The sequence below is a fragment of the Adiantum capillus-veneris genome, chromosome 3, assembly GCF_014529385.1.
Source record: "Adiantum capillus-veneris isolate H3 chromosome 3, ASM1452938v2, whole genome shotgun sequence".
Lineage (NCBI taxonomy): Eukaryota > Viridiplantae > Streptophyta > Polypodiopsida > Polypodiales > Pteridaceae > Adiantum > Adiantum capillus-veneris.
This window is the reverse complement of record NC_140933.1, coordinates 82,986,016-83,002,752: the sequence shown is the minus strand read 5'-3', so window position 1 is coordinate 83,002,752 and position 16,737 is coordinate 82,986,016. Positions and strand designations below refer to the sequence as shown.

At 40.6% G+C, this 16,737-nt stretch overlaps 1 protein-coding gene across 1 annotated transcript; it reads left to right on the top strand.

Annotated features, from left to right (window-relative positions):
• The first annotated feature begins 1,746 nt into the window (after positions 1–1,746).
• Positions 1,747–2,170, top strand: LOC147461202 (uncharacterized). The gene has a single exon (XM_086505086.1). It carries the CDS (start codon positions 1,811–1,813, stop codon positions 2,168–2,170), a length of 360 nt encoding a protein of 119 aa, XP_086361212.1. The 5' UTR covers positions 1,747–1,810.
• Positions 2,171–16,737: the final 14,567 nt, after the last annotated feature.

Sequence of the window (16,737 nt, the reverse complement as noted above, 5' to 3'; positions counted from 1 at the left end):
GCTTGCAGCCGTTTCTTATACGATGCCATCCAATTTGCAAGCCTGGCTATAAGCATCACAATGTGCGACGCTCTAAGCGACACATCTAGCGACGCTTTTATTAATTTTTGGGGCAATTTATAAGGCATAACTTAAGCAATGCACGCAAATTGTGCAAGCGTCCCTAGCTACAAAGCCCGAGTCTTGTAGTGTCAATAGACAATTTGAGACTGGGAATTGCAGATTCCATAGGTACCACTATTGTTCCCTGCTCACACATCATTGCATTCACACATCTACACACACACACACACACCCACACACTCTTCATCAAGCATTTTAGAGGGTTGTGCAAATTTCCACTTGGAAAAAATGGAAGTCATAAGATCCACCCTATAGAGGAGTCTTAGGGGAAATGTGCTTTCCCTTGCCATAATATGTAGGGACATCTACAAATACAAGGAGGAAAAAAAGGTGTGACCCTACTTTACTTGCATACCCCAACTCCAGATGGGGAATGCTCATCAATGGTCTTACAAATTCAAGTGCTTGTGGGCTTTCCCATTATCAATCAGACAAAGCTTCTTTTTGTGGCTCATACAACTGCATTAGGGAGTGTGGACTAGAAAAAAAGCTAAAAAATTTGGTGTCTCAGGTGGACTATTATGTAGATGGAATATATAGGAAGAATCCATTCATCATCTTTTTGTCACCTGGAATCACAACTTGCATCTGAAAAGAAGTTTTCAAAAAGGTTGTGAAGTTGGGCATTTTGAGATGCCTTGGAAAGCACTTTTACTAGGTGAATGTAAATCTATATTGGTTATCCCTTTATAGACGTGTCTCATGACTGGCTATCTCTGGCATGTTTGGTTGGAGAGAAATAAAGCTTGTTTTGGTGTGCCCCACACTATTGATACTACTCAACTTAGACTCAATTTTATAAATGTAATGAAAAAAATTAAATCAAATGTGAAAGATGCTTCTCTCTCTCTCTCTCTCTCTCTCTCTCTCTCTCTCTCTCTCTCTCATGGGGGAGGCAAATCCAGGAAAGAAGCGTTTGCACGAAAAATGAAAAGGGAAGGCCTTTCTCCAGATATATGCCAAGGGAATGGAAGGCCTTTCCTATGCGGTCTTACAGAAGGGAAGGCCTTCCCTATGCGGCTTTATAGAAGACACACACAGGGGTGAGAGAATCATTGTGTCGTGCTTTAGACGATATGTATTCCAAATGTAGCTGCGAGGGGAGGGGGCAAGGCTATAAGTGCTGGGGGCGAGGGCAAGGCAATGAGGACATTAAGGGGCCAGCTAGAGGGATTCGTCAAAGGCATCTTGACACTAATACATTTTTTATTTTGATTTTACATAGGCAATATCTTTGCTGGTTAGGATCATAGTCCCTATCCTTCCCTAGAGGTTCTTGTATTTTCTTTCCTTTTTCTCTAATTCACCTAGAATTCGCCAGTATTTCTCTCAAAAGAATAAATGAATTTTGCCAAACATCGACTGTGGGTCCCATCGGTGTTGAAATCCAGAGAAACACTGGATGACAAGAGTGGTCTACTATCTATCTGCCCCTAGATTTTGTATGTTATATGGTTTGGTTGCATTACTCTATGTTGGGGCGTAATTACTCTATGTTATATGGTTTGGTTGCATTACTCTATCGGGGTCAATGCGACGCGTGCTGAAACCCCGAGCAGCTATGGGCTGCGGGCATCTATAAAAGGTCCCCCTGAGGCAAGATATGATATCGACAGAATTTGCTCGCCGCCTGCATAACAATAACCATAACAATAGTCTGCTGTACTAGTATCATCATACTATCATTATGGCATCTCATGCCCCGCTAGCTGTGTTAGCCAAGCTCATGTCAGTGCTTCTTCTAGTGGCATTGGTTGTAGCTGCTCATTCTGTCGTCGCAAACACCGGGGTTCCCGCGGAGCGTGTAGCGGCGGCAAAGAGGATGAGCAGCCAGCTGAGGCCCGACTTCGTGGGAACCGTGGATGAGCAGAGCCAGGTGGCCACGTCGTCGTCGAGCCTGCAGGCGCACATGGAGGCTCATGGGGAGGGGGACGTGTTCGCGGCCAGCAAGTTTGCGTGCCCCTGCTCCAACCAGTTCTGCAGTGCCAGCCGCTGGCACTTCTGCTCCTGCAATGTCAAAGTCTGCTCCTGCTCCTGCCACAATTAGCTGCAGCTGCTTCCTCTGCAGCCCTTAAGTATGTAATGGAATAAAAGCATTTCGCACCTTGGCCAATTATATTGCAATTTGCCCGCCTTCTTTCTCTCTCTCTCTCTCTCTCTCTCTCTCTCTCTCTCTCTCTTTGGAAATACTCTCTTATATTACATTTTAATAATGTACATCTATGTATGTTCGATTACAAAGCATCCATATAGGGTTTCATATGCCCTCGCATAGCTTTAGGTGATGAAAGAAAGTCTTCAAGCAATTTCTGTTTTAACATTCCCCATGGGAAATCGAATAACCCCCATTACCTTATCAAACATTGACGCATTCTTGGCTTGCCATATGAAAGAAAGCATCCATATTCTAATGTACAGAAGACCACCAGTTAGCTGAGGAGTTGGGTAACTCCAAATCTCTGAATCTTTTCAGTAGTGTCTTTGTTACATGGGATCTGAAGGTTGGACATGCACACACGCTGATAGCAGTCCCCATGGAACTCTGATCCATTTCCCAATCTGTAGAGTCTCCTGGCTAGCAAAAAGGCAACCAAATTGCTATTAGAGTCCACAACTTGATGTATGGAACTGACCCCCCTTTTAAACATGGTAAGAGATTTCCTACCTAAAAACAAAGCATGAGGTTTCTTGAATTGCCAGTGTACCTTACTCTACCAACCCATACCAGTTTTGCACAAACATATTTTCAAGATTTAATCAACATATTTCGTGTTTGACCACAAAATTCAATAGGAGCATCCGCAAACAGTTTACCCCACGAATCCATATCCCAAAGGCCATGAAAATACACAATAGACATATCAATCAAATACCACAGTAAACGGGACCAGCATTTACTAGATTCCAGCATATGTTTCAACAGAGTAGCTCTTCTAGAAAGCATATGCAATTTCAAGTTCAAGATATTTGATCCACCCATGTATTCAGGTTCAGAAACTGAATCCCAAGATAATCAGGCTTTGCTGGAGGACCCCCATAGAAATTTCAAGTACATAGACCTCTTCCTAACGAATGCAATATTAGACCAGTCAAGAAGCGGTTAAAAAAAAACAGCAGGTAAGGTATCATAATAGCTTGTAAAATCCTAACTCTGACATGAAATGTCCACTTATCACAATACCATTTAGCAACTTTAGAGCACACTCTTTGCTCTACCCAAGTAGTCTGAAGAAGATTGTACCCCTGGCTATCCTTTTTCCTCTCCAAATGAGAGAGTTGCAATTATCTGATGATACATCTATCAGGCTAGATTTTCCAAGCTTAATTTGAAGACCAGCAGCTAGAGAATATACATTGAGATAATTCATGCATTTTCCAATATTTGCATTGTCTGTGTGTAAAAAGGTAATAGTATCATCTGCAAAGCCTAGAGCAACCACTTGTTCCTGCCCTATTTGAAGTCCTTTCAGATTTCCAGCATTGGCTTGAGTAGCTAGAAAGCAAAATAAAGGATGAGTTGCTACAACAAAAAATATATGTATGAAAGGACACCGCTATCATACAGATCTGTTGACATTAACATCATCAGAAAGTCTACCCTTAAGCAGCAATTGATTAGATGTTGCACCCTCCCCTAGCAGCATAATACATGAAGCCATTTTTTTACCAAACCCCAACTTAGTCATGACCTTAACCACAAAGTCCCATATAATTGAGTCAAAAGCTTTGGCAAAGTCCAGTTGCAGTAGTACCACTTTCTGGATTGTTTTCTTGCTTGCTTCAATTCCCAACATGACAATCAATATGTTATCTAATATGGATCTCCCCCCAATAAAACCAGTGAGGGCCCCAAAGCAATTGTTTTTCCTCAAATGGAGCTTCCATTCTTTTAGCATTATGCTCCTCAATACATGGATCCACTACTGAAAGCATTAACTCAATAGATTGTTGCCTCTCAAAAGACATATCAACCTGTTTATTCAGAATGTTTTCAATATGTTCTTTGCATTCTTGCATGACTGCCTGAGGGTCAAAGATGGTGTGGCCATCCTCTTTAACAATGTGGTGTATGCATTCCCTAGTAAGCTTTGACTGCAACTTTTTGAAGAACAGTTTGGAGGAGCAATGCACATCTATGAGCTCTTGCTGTCTACATAGAAACCTTGCTTTTCTAGCCACCTCAGATTCATGTCTCTTAAGCAACTATCTAGCTGATTAAAGGTCCTCAATATCTCTTTCCCTCAGTTGAGATACATCCCTTTCCATAATTTTCACTATTACGTCAACCTTTTCTTTTGTGCCTGTTAATCCCCACTTCTCCACAATAAAAGGATTAAGCAAAACTATATACATGTTTTCCTCTTCATTGAAACATTGATCGCCACTATAATCTATGGGCACTACAAGCATAAGCTCACTAGGCCTCTCTTCAATTTTAACACAATAACGATCCATACCATCTTTATAGATTTGAGCGCCCTGCTCATTTTCAGACTGATATTGTAGGTGTAAAAGTTTCAAGTTTGGTGGAGGCTGTGATGGTCTCACGCCCATTTTGGTTTCTTCAGTATTAGCAAACGAACTTTCCTCCAAGATCGTCTCTAAGGTAGGTATGGTCCCTTGATTGACACTACCCTCCGTTGAAATATGACTTGATTGGACGTCGCTAATGCTAGGATTTCTACCTTGATAAAGTTTGCCTGACCGCAAATAATCAAGAAAATGAAGCGTGCAAAACCCTGACATGTTCCCTTTTACTGTGCATTCAGTCCTCCGGTTAATAGCAACATGTTGTACTCTGGTCCACAAAACCTGCACTTGGTGGCTATAGCTTTATAGCTGCTGGGTTAGTCAAAATCTAATGGGATTAGAATTTTGTCAAACTTTTGACACAAAATATTATTTTTCTTGCAATATGCACAATCCAACACCAATTTGAATTTTGAAATCACCACTATGCTATCAAGGACTAGTGCTAACTCTAAAATCGATCTGAGCTGTTTCTGTGAGACATGGGGTCATGGATGACGGTCCATGTACCCCAATGTCAGAATCACTAGAAACTTGGCACACAGGTCTTTTACAGTCTCCTGATCCTTGTTATACGACTTTTAGGTGGTTTGATTCCCCTTAGGTCTCCCAAAAGTAAGTTTGTCGATCTATTTGTGGTTTTTGCACTTGATTGACTCTAGCCTTGTTTGAGCCTCTTCTTGAAGTTTTTTGGTACCCCTAGTTTTGGATAAGTTGTTGGTGCTGGTCTCTCCTACAAAACGTAAGATCACAATCCCAAAATCTAGGAGGGGAGCATGGATCGCAATCCATGTTTCAGCATATCAGAACCCCAAATTTGGTCAGATGGTTACTTGAAGTCTATGGAGTCTGCATATCCACTTATTTTTGGATTTGAACACCTTTCTCCTTGCCATAAGAAAAATTTTGTGGTTGTTTGCATCTTGTATTTTGGTGTTTTTTGTCAACTTTTTGTTGGTTTTTGGTACTATGATGACCTTCACAAAAGTTGTTCCAATTGATGTCAGCTACTCACTACCCGAATTTCTGCCTCAGATGCTTCAAGGGGTCATGGATCGCGATCCATGTTCCACCTCATCTAGTCATAAAATTTGGTGACTTATATGCCTAGACCCTGTAGAGGTCAGAGTTTCACTTAGTTTTTAGTGTGGACACCAAATAGTCAAAAAGCCCCAATTTGTATCTATTTTCAAGGTTTTTGTATCTTTTGCCTAATTTCTTGATTTGAGTTTAGTGTCAATTTTTTAAACCAACAGTGTGTATCTAGAGATTTGGAATCCCAAAGAACCCTCTAATATCAGTTTCTACCCACTTTTTTTCAGGGGGTCATGGATCGCGATCCATGTTCCTGCACATTTTGGCCTAAAACTTTTAAGATCATCTCTTTTTAACTTGGTCAACCCCTTACCCACTTATTTTTGGGTTTGAATTTGTTTTTAAGATTAAATCATCAAATTCCTAAAAAATTTAGAGTTTATGGTCTCGGAAACCAAAATAAGGTTTTGGCAGTTTTTTCTTGACCCTTTTTGCTCAATTTGATGGTTATAAATGTTATCTAACCTACTTTTAATTGTAGAGTTAAATACCATAACTAAACAATAACAAATTGTGCAACGAAAAATGAAATATGGAACAGTACTTTCAAAGCATCAGAGAATATGCAGAATGAAATGCTTTTATACCTCACTCACAACTCCTAATACCTCTCAAGAGTAGACCTAGCAAGTCCTCGACGTCTAGTCTCTACCAAGCACTAAACCCCGTGTCTAGCTACTAAATGTTAAAGTGTAAATGAATTGGACCTCAGAATCAAAATTCTATAAGTAAACAGCTACGACTAGGTCACTCACCACCTAGGGATCACTATCCTTGACAACAACACTAATGTTAGCCGGTCGCCGCGATGGACTAAAAGAATACTAGACCACTCTTGCCATCTAGTGTTTCTCTGGATTTCAACAAGATGAATGTCAATAGTATAAGTGGCTGGCTACTTTGCAACATTTTGTTCAGCTCTTTTAATATCAATGAGAAACAATTGAACAGGGTCAGTATGAGGCTTGCCAAAGACAAAGGAGTTCTTGTAGATTCACAAGTGTCCCTATCTTAAGTTGATTTTTGAGAGACTTGGGACTCACAATGAGTGCTCGACAAAATCGTTTACTATTGAATTAGAAAAAAAGGAAAGGAAATACAAGTACCTCTAGGGTAGGATAGGGGCTATCTTGACCCATCAAACATATTAACAATGATAAAATTAGAAAGTATTTGCAGTGGCAAGATGCCGTTCAAGAATCCCTCCATAAAATAGAAAGATGAGAGAGAATTTGATTGATCTATCCTCTCTTTTTAGTTTCAAAATTTGTATAGCACATATTGTGGTCAAAGTACAAAGGCACCATTTTGAAACTACTTCATTTGGTGCTGAACACAAGACATATAACCATAAATCAAGAAGAGCCTAGAGGGTTATTAAAGACCTAGAAGGACACATTTACACTTTTGTCATCTTGTAGAATTCTTTCACATGTGATTTAATTTCCCTCATGACATTACTAAAATTGAGTCTAAGTTGAGTAGTATCAGTAGTGTGGGGCATTCCAAAACAATCTTTATTTCTCTCCAACCAAACATGCAAGAGTTAGGCATTCCTGAGACATCCATAAAGGGATATCCATAGATTTGCATTCACCTAGCAAAAGTGCGTTCCAAGATAATTGGGAATGCCAAACTCCACTACCTTTTTGAAAATATCTTTTCAAATGCAAGTTGTGATTATAGGTGACAAAAAGATGATGAATGGATTCTTCCTTTATATTCCAATCTACAACATTAACCACTTGAGATGCCACCCTTTTTAATTTTTTCCTAGTCCAGACTCCTTGATGCAGTAGTATGAGCAACAAAAAGAAGCTTTGTTTGATTGATAGTCGGAAATATCACAAGCACTTGAATTTGTAAGACCATTGATGAGCATTCCATGATAGACTCATCTGGAGTTGGGCTTTGCAAGTAAAGTAGGGTCACATCTATTTTCTTTCTCCCTGTATTTGTAGGTGTCCTTTCACATTTTGGCAAGAGAATGGGTTTCATGACTTCAATTTTGTCTAAGAAAAATTTTCACTACTCACTAAAATCTGATGAAGAGTGTGGGTGTGCAGATGCATGATTGCAGTGCTATACAAGGATGGAACAGAAGTAGTGGTACCTATGGAATTTGCAATTCTTAGTCTTAGATTTTCTTTTGTACATGGTATGGATTTCAATTCAAACTTAAAGCAAAGATTGGATACCAATTTAAAGTCATACACTGAAACCTATAAATATATTCAATATCAGACTGGTTGTGGGGGAAGTGGTAGGAAGTCAGAGACAAGCAGATCTATTTGGAATGGTCCTAGTCAAGAATTAGATCACAGAACCATTAAAGGAGTCTTAAATGTCTAACAACCCACTAGTAGAAGATTAATGTACAAAAATCAATTGGGAAATCTTGCAAGTAACCATTAGAAGGACTAACTAATGCATGCATGCCATGTCCAATAGACATAAACCCTCCATAAACCCGAGGGAGCAGGAGCGTGGTGCATTCATGGTGCATGTTTGTATAACTATGCAAAGAGTGTGCGACCCAGAACTTTACCCACAGAGAGTCGCGGGCTTTGGTCCTTGGACTACAAAGCTCCCTGCACTAGCCTTTGTGTCTCACTATCTACACATCATACTGAGCATGCTTTGACATTGCCTACTCCATCCCCTTTGACTATTTTGGTTGCTCAACTAGAAACTCCCAAGTGTTTCTACTTTGATTTGCCATCGTCTTCCAATGAGCTCTCCTTCTCTACTCAAGGTCTATCATAGGATTTAGATATGGGCAAACATAAGTAGTTGATGTTATAAACTATCCAAAGAACTATTGTGGGAGCGAATCACACCACCTATAAAGTGTGTGCGACACTACCTAGATCAACATAATGTCAATCAAGGACGTAGATGACACAATAGGCGCATAGAGGCAATCTCTATAGCTTGTCGGGCTGAGATTATCCCACACATACAACACCGTGGAAGGCCAACTAAACCAAAATCAGGAATCTCACTACTCTCATCTACACCACCCAACCTACATACACACAAACAAAAGGAAAGTCACCAAATGATACCAAAATCGTACGAAACTAGAGGAACACCATCCCCTCACTAGGATACATCTATCCCAAAGCCTCTACACTCCAAATCCTCACTCCAAACCCATATGTCGAATACATGTATGAAGACAAAGCAGAGTTTTGAAAGTGCCCGAAATTGAAATATATGAATACCTATATCTAGCTTATGCCGCCATGATTCTAACGACTACTTGCAAACAGACATTCTTTGATACACTTACAACCACAAATAGCTCTTGGATGCGTTAGCACGTGTGCTTTGTCTTGTGTGGAATGCTTGGCGTTGTTGTGTAGATCTCTTTGAGCCTATCGCAATGGTGCAGTTGAATCTCTAATGCGATGAGCAAGCAAGAAGTAGTGTTAGGATGAAGCTCACGCTCTCTCACTTTCTCTCTCACAGACAGTAAAAGGCAGATCAAAACTTTGATTATGATTGATTTCTCCTTACAAAATGACCTAGGTATCTTATATACTAAGGCTACCATAGCTTAAACCTAAAACAGAGTTCAATATATTAATGGGTCAAATGGCTTTGTATTTACAATCTGGAAGTGCCATCGCACCCGGCTTCTGCAACCAGAATTGCTACTCATTACAAATGATTTTTTTGATCATAATCCGCATCATTTTATAACTCTCAAAAAACAACACTTTGGTATGAAAATTGAGTTATACTGTATTGTTGACCCATGGGTCAACACTCCCCTCTCAAAATTCATGTCGTCCTTGACATGACCTGATTGTCAATGTTGGTGTGGTCTTTGTTGCCGTTTTTGCTTTTGTTTGCTCCACTGCTTGTACATTCTCTTTTGATGTCGAGTGCTTGTCGGCCTTACTTTAACTTTAGGAATGACTTAATGATTTGAGTCTTCAATTGTCTACGTCTTGTGTCTGTTGTTCTTCATTGTGAACTTCTTTGTTCTTGCATCAAGGTGATCAAAGTTTCATTTTCCACTGTTATCTTTTGTGTGTTTTTTAAATCATTATATTTCTTTTACTTGATACATGACTTAATTAAAGCCTAACAAACCCCAGTTAATTCCCAAGTTAGTAACTTGCTTCAAAAGGGCCTTATCCGACATCATTTGCAATAAATGAGCACCTATGAGAAACTTCTACAATCTGTAGAATTGAATGATTGGCTTTTAGATCTTCTGGACCAATGATAAATTTGTAAGGATTCTGTAGAAATTTTTTGGCTAAACCTTCAACTTCTTTAGGCCAAGTTGTACTCCAATACTAAGTTTGTATGTTAGGCCGAATCTGGGGATATTTTTTTTTGGTTTAAGGTTCAAAATCCATGTCCAACATTCAGTCCACCTTACCAAGGACAAGATATGTACCCCTACAAAGGTTGGTTTTTCTACCATTGAGCATATCAATGAAGCGGACAATATGGCTATCACTATCTCCACACCTTTTTGAAGATCCATTATCTGCGGTCCCTTTGGTGCTCCTCCGTAAACAAATGTACTCTTTATCTTTGATGAAGCACCAAACATTGTTGCCTCTTGTTGTATTTGGAAGGCCAGCTCTCTAATAGATGAGAACAATCGGACCATAACCTGGCGACAGTGCAGGTTGGGCAATGACATGAATAATGGTTGGTAATAGGTAAGCAAGTTTTTTCCATGACCCAGTCACTGCAAGCCCAATAAGGTCCCTTCCTTTCAAAGCCATTGTCTAGCCTTGTGCTTGGATTGTTGTTGGTTATTTGAAACTATCTCTAAGGATACCTCGAAGAACATAATCAGGAAAGGAAGACTCTTGGAAGGAGAAAACAGGCTTGGGGATGTCATTACCCTCCACTACAATCTCTTGTTTTTTTGTTTTTTCAGTACTATTAGTCCCTTTTGTTTGTTAGGCTTCATTAAGTCACATACAAGATATAAGATTTACAGTATAAAGATCTACTTCCTATATACGGCCTTTTAGTCGCATGAAATGTTTGATAGGCAACTTTACACTTGATGGGTGCTTTTGTCTAGTCACATCACCAACTTTCTTTGTCCTTGAAGGCCATCCCAGAGTTTTATGACCATTCTCAGTCATTTTTGGCCTCATATTGTTGTCGAAGGCTGATCAACATTCTTTTCTTACCTCTGACATTATAGCCTTGTGCATATGGCTCTTGAGACATACCTTATGAAGTTTTGTCATTTTCATGTACCTTCTTCTCTTTGTACTGCTCAGGCGTCTCTTCAGTTTTTTCTTCATCTAGATTATGGAATTTTTTTTCTACTTTGTTTAATAATATAAAATCTCAAAAAATAACTTAAAAAACCAAAAAGCAACTCAACAAAAAGCAAAATCAGTTGAATAGAATTCTAAACGCTATGTACAAATGTCCCTAGGGGCTTATATGTAGATTTTGTCCTCGTACTCCTCCTTTAACTCAAAAATTCAATGCAGCTCACAAAAAATTTCCCTCTAATATTCATAATTATTATGTCCGTATTTAGAATGCCTCCCCCCCTCCTATTTGAGTGCTTGGGAAATGAAAAATTGTGTCAATGTAGGCCTTGTAATGTAGCCCTATTATGCATACACAGTCAATGCATGGAAAAAATTATGTTGTGCAAGATGTGGGTATAAGCAATTTTCTTATTGGCATTTGCTAACAGGGCTTCCTATTCTAATCAACGTGATGGTCTTTGAAGCTCTTGTGCCATTTGCTTGATTGAAGGTTGTAGAGAGATTTGGAGTTCCTCTTTGGTTGCCTCTGGTTATTTTTCTTCTGAGTTTCTTTTGTGCATTCACTTTATCTCCTGATTTGTAAGCCTTGTGCAGCATGCAGTGGTGAAGTGAGTGACTTTCTCTCTTCTAACTCTACTGTAACTGTAGGAGGAATTGAAGAATTCAAGCGGTGGTGCTGTGATAGTAGTTTTATTGGTTTTCTTTGGGACCCACTTCTTTGTGATTACTAGCTTGTTGTAAGAATATGACTGAAATGTTGTTGCAAGATGTCTTTGAGAGGAGGCCAAAATGTCATGAATGAGGAGAAGGATGTGCTATGAATGGCCTTCAAAAAAGAAGATGCAAGCACTAATTTGAGACACTTAGGGCTGAAAATGTTGCTAAATTTGCAATGGAACATTGCAGTTACAATGGGCATGAGTATGGCATAAAAGGGCAAGAAGTAGATGGATGAATGAATGGCTCACAAGACATCTGTGTCATGACCGATGGTCCTGTAGGTAATTTGCCAAATATAAAAGAGAAGAGAGTGGGGAAGCTGGCTCTTTGCCCTTAGAAGTCACGACAGGTGCCGCAGTAGACGAGGACAACAAGAAAGTGGGGCAAATGGCATTCTGCTTGTCATCAAGCCAATCCCACAAATCGTACTCCATAAGGAAAACCATGATCTTCATCTTCCAAACGGTAAAGTTGGAACCTTTACGATTCTCAGAAGAAGAGAGGATAGGAAGTCCAAGATCAGTAGCCATGTCTACAAAATATGACGAGGTAAATCACCAAGAAAATCTCCAAGAAAGTGTCCGCATAAGGAAGGTAAAGCTGAGGTAGAAAGCGGTCCAAAAGCAGCTGAATTGTGGCCGAGAGGGGTGAAAACACTGTAGAAGAAAGATATGTCCACCAAGAATTCTATATACTGTAAATACCCACTGCTCACATCAGCTAGCATGGCATTTTCAACCATCTGCACCATCATACACATCATGCAGCTTGGCATTTCAGCCATGTTGTCATATATTCTCCTTGCTTCCAGCCATAAAGCCTATAATAGATTTGGCATTTCTTGGACATTTAGAACTGAAAGCACTTGGGGAGATGGTACACACCACTCTCACTGGGTCATTGAAGTTCTTGGGACAAGCTAGTAAGTTGTCATCAGAGTGCTGGTTTACGGGATTTTTGGCCATTGCCTCAACCCTTGTCTTGTTGTTGGAGCCTACTATGTGTTCAATTTTGGCCATTGTGGATGACTATCCACACTAGTCTTGTCACCAATAACAACAACCACTTCTTCCCTCAGTGAGCTGTCTCTAGAAAGATAGTGCCAGGACCACAGAATGCATAGAATATGGCTAGCACATTGGTGAGGAGGTACTTCATAAAGCATGCTTGGATATGTTTATCTACGGAGCTCACCGATTTTGCATCGTTGCGACCTGTTGGATGTTATGGCTGGAGCCTGGAATGTCGGAGGTAGTGGGATGGACTCTTTGTCAGACCTTCCAGGTGGGAGGCATGCACTCATACTTGTATGAGGGAGATTGTGTGGTCCTAAACCAAAAATGCAAAGATGCAGGCTGATTGGAAGCATCTAGTGAGCCATGCGTTCAATGTACATTTACAAGAAGATACTGGAGTGCTACCTTTTTCAAAAGGCTGATACTAACCTAATCTTAAAATGGTCTAGTTTTAGAGTCTAATGTGACAGGAATTTTGCTGGAGTGAAGGACAAAAGTAAAGATCTGTAGTGCGAAGGGTGCAAATACAGACATGAATAGAGCCATAGCTAGAGAGGGTGTAGATGAATAAAAATTATCTGCTTTTATGGTATAGAAAGATAATTAACATCAACGTTGCTGGACTCTGAGCTATGATGCTCACCACAATCCAACATGTCCTTACAAATGCAAAGCTATTGGTTTTGTATGTCGAGGCAAACAAAAGGAAGGCTGACATATGCATGGAGAAATGGCAATACGGCAACCTCAACAAACCAGTCACGCAGGGTGTCTTCTTGTTATGCATGTGCATTGGAAGTGGTGTTACGTTGGACAATTTGAGATTTCATTGCTAAACGCAGGTTATTATTTGAGCCATGAATGGCATATGTATGAATATTGCGGACAGGTTTTTGCATGCAGCCCTAGTGGCATGATTTCTTTCTATTTGTAGCCCCCACGTGGGTCCATTTGGTTACCCCATGGGTGTACATCATTGTGTCTGGACGGAAAACAACCCGTGTCTTGTTTTGTGGATACGGGTGATTGGTTGTGGCTGGTTTGAGCAGTGGTGCAGGCAACCAGGTGGCTGGTTTTTATTTTTTTGGTAGGGCAGGTGAGCAACCCATGTCTTGTTTTGGTGATTCGGTAGACCAAGAGCTGGTGCAGGAAGACAGGTTGCTGGACTTTTGATAGATGCAGGGATATACTTTTTTTTATGGTTGTGCAGGGCTTTTAGGCCCCATGTAAGTCTCGTGCGGGCAAACATCATAGTACAATAGACATGCAAAATATGCAAGTGTACATGAACATTGAGGAGGTACTTGAATTGAGATACGCTCAGCCATGGGAGACAAGGGTATGCACAGCAAAGCATTATGCACGATGTGAGGATGCGATCAACGAGGAACGGGTTGCCTATGGCAAGCTAAGGTAGTACATTTAGGATATGCAGGAGAAATTGGACTTTGAGGATTGTGATGCAGATGTTGTAAGTGATATGTTGAAGAATGCAAAGAAATGCTGTAATCAGGTGTGTCGTGTCTGGCAAGCTTTCACAGGGGAATTGTCACGTGACACATCTAACCCTATGTGCACGTGTACAAGCTACTTCATGACAAGGGTTCAATTCAGTATAGTCATTCTAGAATAGGAGGTGATCTGGCACTTTTGTGAGTCTTTTCGCAAACTGTGCATGTCCAGGCACTTAGATTAGATGCATATCCTCCAGTTTCACATAGCATGACCATCCGATTTCCATCAGCACCCATCAAGAGCATATTTATAGTGCATAGACCTATTTTTTCTATTCTAGCCAATTTTCACTTATTATTTTTAAGTGACTTTTGTTGGGAAACTGGGTAGGGCAATTTGACAAGCAACTATGTAAGAAAAGCTAGCACTAGCACTTTTTGGCAGAATAGGCAACAGGAACACTTTGTTCATCAGGCACTTTTGCATAGCAGATCAGCGCGGCAGTAGCAGGGTCTATCAACCTGCCTAGCATTTTGCATTTTCAAGACAATCTGGCGATAGCAAGATAGATTCAGCCCTAACGTTTTTGGATCATACAACAACCCTAGTGTTTTTGTAGATTCTCCACGGCGGCTCCAACATATGCACCAGTGTTTTCAGTTTCCAGCATAGACACACTACAGTAGAGCCCCCAAACCTTGCAGCTCTCACATTCCCACATCAGATCCTCACCGCACAGTCAGATCCACCAAAGTTTGTAGTTTCAGCCCGAACAATGCAAATTTCAGCATGTGTGTTTTCATCGCGTCGTCGTTGCATCATCATCATCTTTGTCATCATCGACATACAATCAGAATTCAGCACATAAAGTTTTGCAGATTTCAGCCATTAGCGTTTTCAGATTTCAGCCCGTCTCGTCGTCTTCCTCATCATCAACAAGTCCATTGCATTGTAGAGATTTGTGAAATCAATATCATAGACCTCTCTCGCCATCAAGAGAGGGGCCTTTGGAGAAGGGTTTGACAACCTTGGTGTCGTATTCTTCTCTCTCTATCTCTCAGTCCCAGTACCTTCATGCACATATCACTTTCTTTGTGATCACTTGCACTCTCTCATTAAAGATGGAAGGCTCTCCCTTCCGTAAGTAAAAGGAACCTTGAGCACAGTTCAGAGTACTCATCTTGAGCAAAGTTCAACTCTCATTTCTGTTGGACCTAACATTGGTGAAATCAATAGCATAGACCTCTCTCATCATCAAGAGAGGGGCCTTTGGAGAAGGGTTTGACAACCTTGGTGTCGTATTCTTCTCTCTCTATCTCTCAGTCCCAGTACCTTCATGCACATATCACTTTCTTTGTGATCACTTGCACTCTCTCATTAAAGATGGAAGGCTCTCCCTTCCGTAAGTAAAAGGAACCTTGAGCACAGTTCGGAGTACTCATCTTGAGCAAAGTTCAACTCTCATTTCTGTTGGACCTAACATTGGTATCAAAGCTTTGGCAGTGTTCTGTATCACTCCAGAAAAGAACCACATAATGTTTTTTGTTTGTTGCAATCGCAATGTAACCCAAGTCTTCTTGAGCGTGTCGATTCCTAATCGTGTTTTTGAAGATCCCACAATTGACTTGTTTCATGGGATGAACTTTTAAACAACAAGCCCATCAAGCGTCTCTTGGGCTTTTGTAAGGTATCATGTTTGGCATACATATAAACAAAGGTTATTGATGCTTTGTCTCTTGCAGAATAGCCTTCAAAAAATACGCTCGTGATGTTGGGCATAAGGCGTTCCTACCATGCGTGCTAGAAACCCTCTTATTTTGGAGCAAGAAATGTTGCAATTTTTGGTGTTGATCCGCTGTTGTTTTGGGACCAAGAACACTCCCATTTTGGGAATTATCTGCTTCCATTTTGTGGCCGATCTAGAGTGTGTTTGTGAGAGCTCCAATTCCCAAAACAAGCATGCATGGAAGAAAGTGCTAACCCTGTCAGCAGGGTTGTCGTCTGTGTGTACTTAAGAGCTCACAAGCTTCATCAAGCCCTATCGGGCTGATCTGAAAAATCCCTCACCTTCCTCCCAGGCCGACGTATGTTGCAATCAACGTGCTTCTAAAGACAACAAAAACCTTGAGCAGAGGTACATGAAGAACTATATGTGCTTTTGTGAGAGCATTGCATCTTGCATACGATTTCTGGCTAGAAGCCCTTCCTTTCGCATCTTGGGGAGAAAAACACAGCGTTCTTTGCCACACCCATGTTGGGCATATCCTGCAATCGACTTGTTTCATGAGATGACCTTTTAAACAACAAGCCCATTAAGCGTCTCTTGCGCTTTGTAAGGTATTGTGTTTGGTATACATATCGACCAAAGCTGTTGATGCTTTGTCTCTTGCAGAATAGCCTTCACAAAATACGCTCGCGATGTTGGGCATAAGGCGTTCCTTCCATGCGGGCTGGAAACCCTCTTGTTTCGGGGCAAGAAATGTTGCAATTTTTGGTGTTGATCCACTGTTGTTTTGGGACCAAGAACA

Bases quoted from the DNA above. Each gene is read 5' to 3' on its own strand.
- LOC147461202 (XM_086505086.1), top strand. From the start codon at position 1,811: ATGGCATCTCATGCCCCGCTAGCTGTGTTAGCCAAGCTCATGTCAGTG.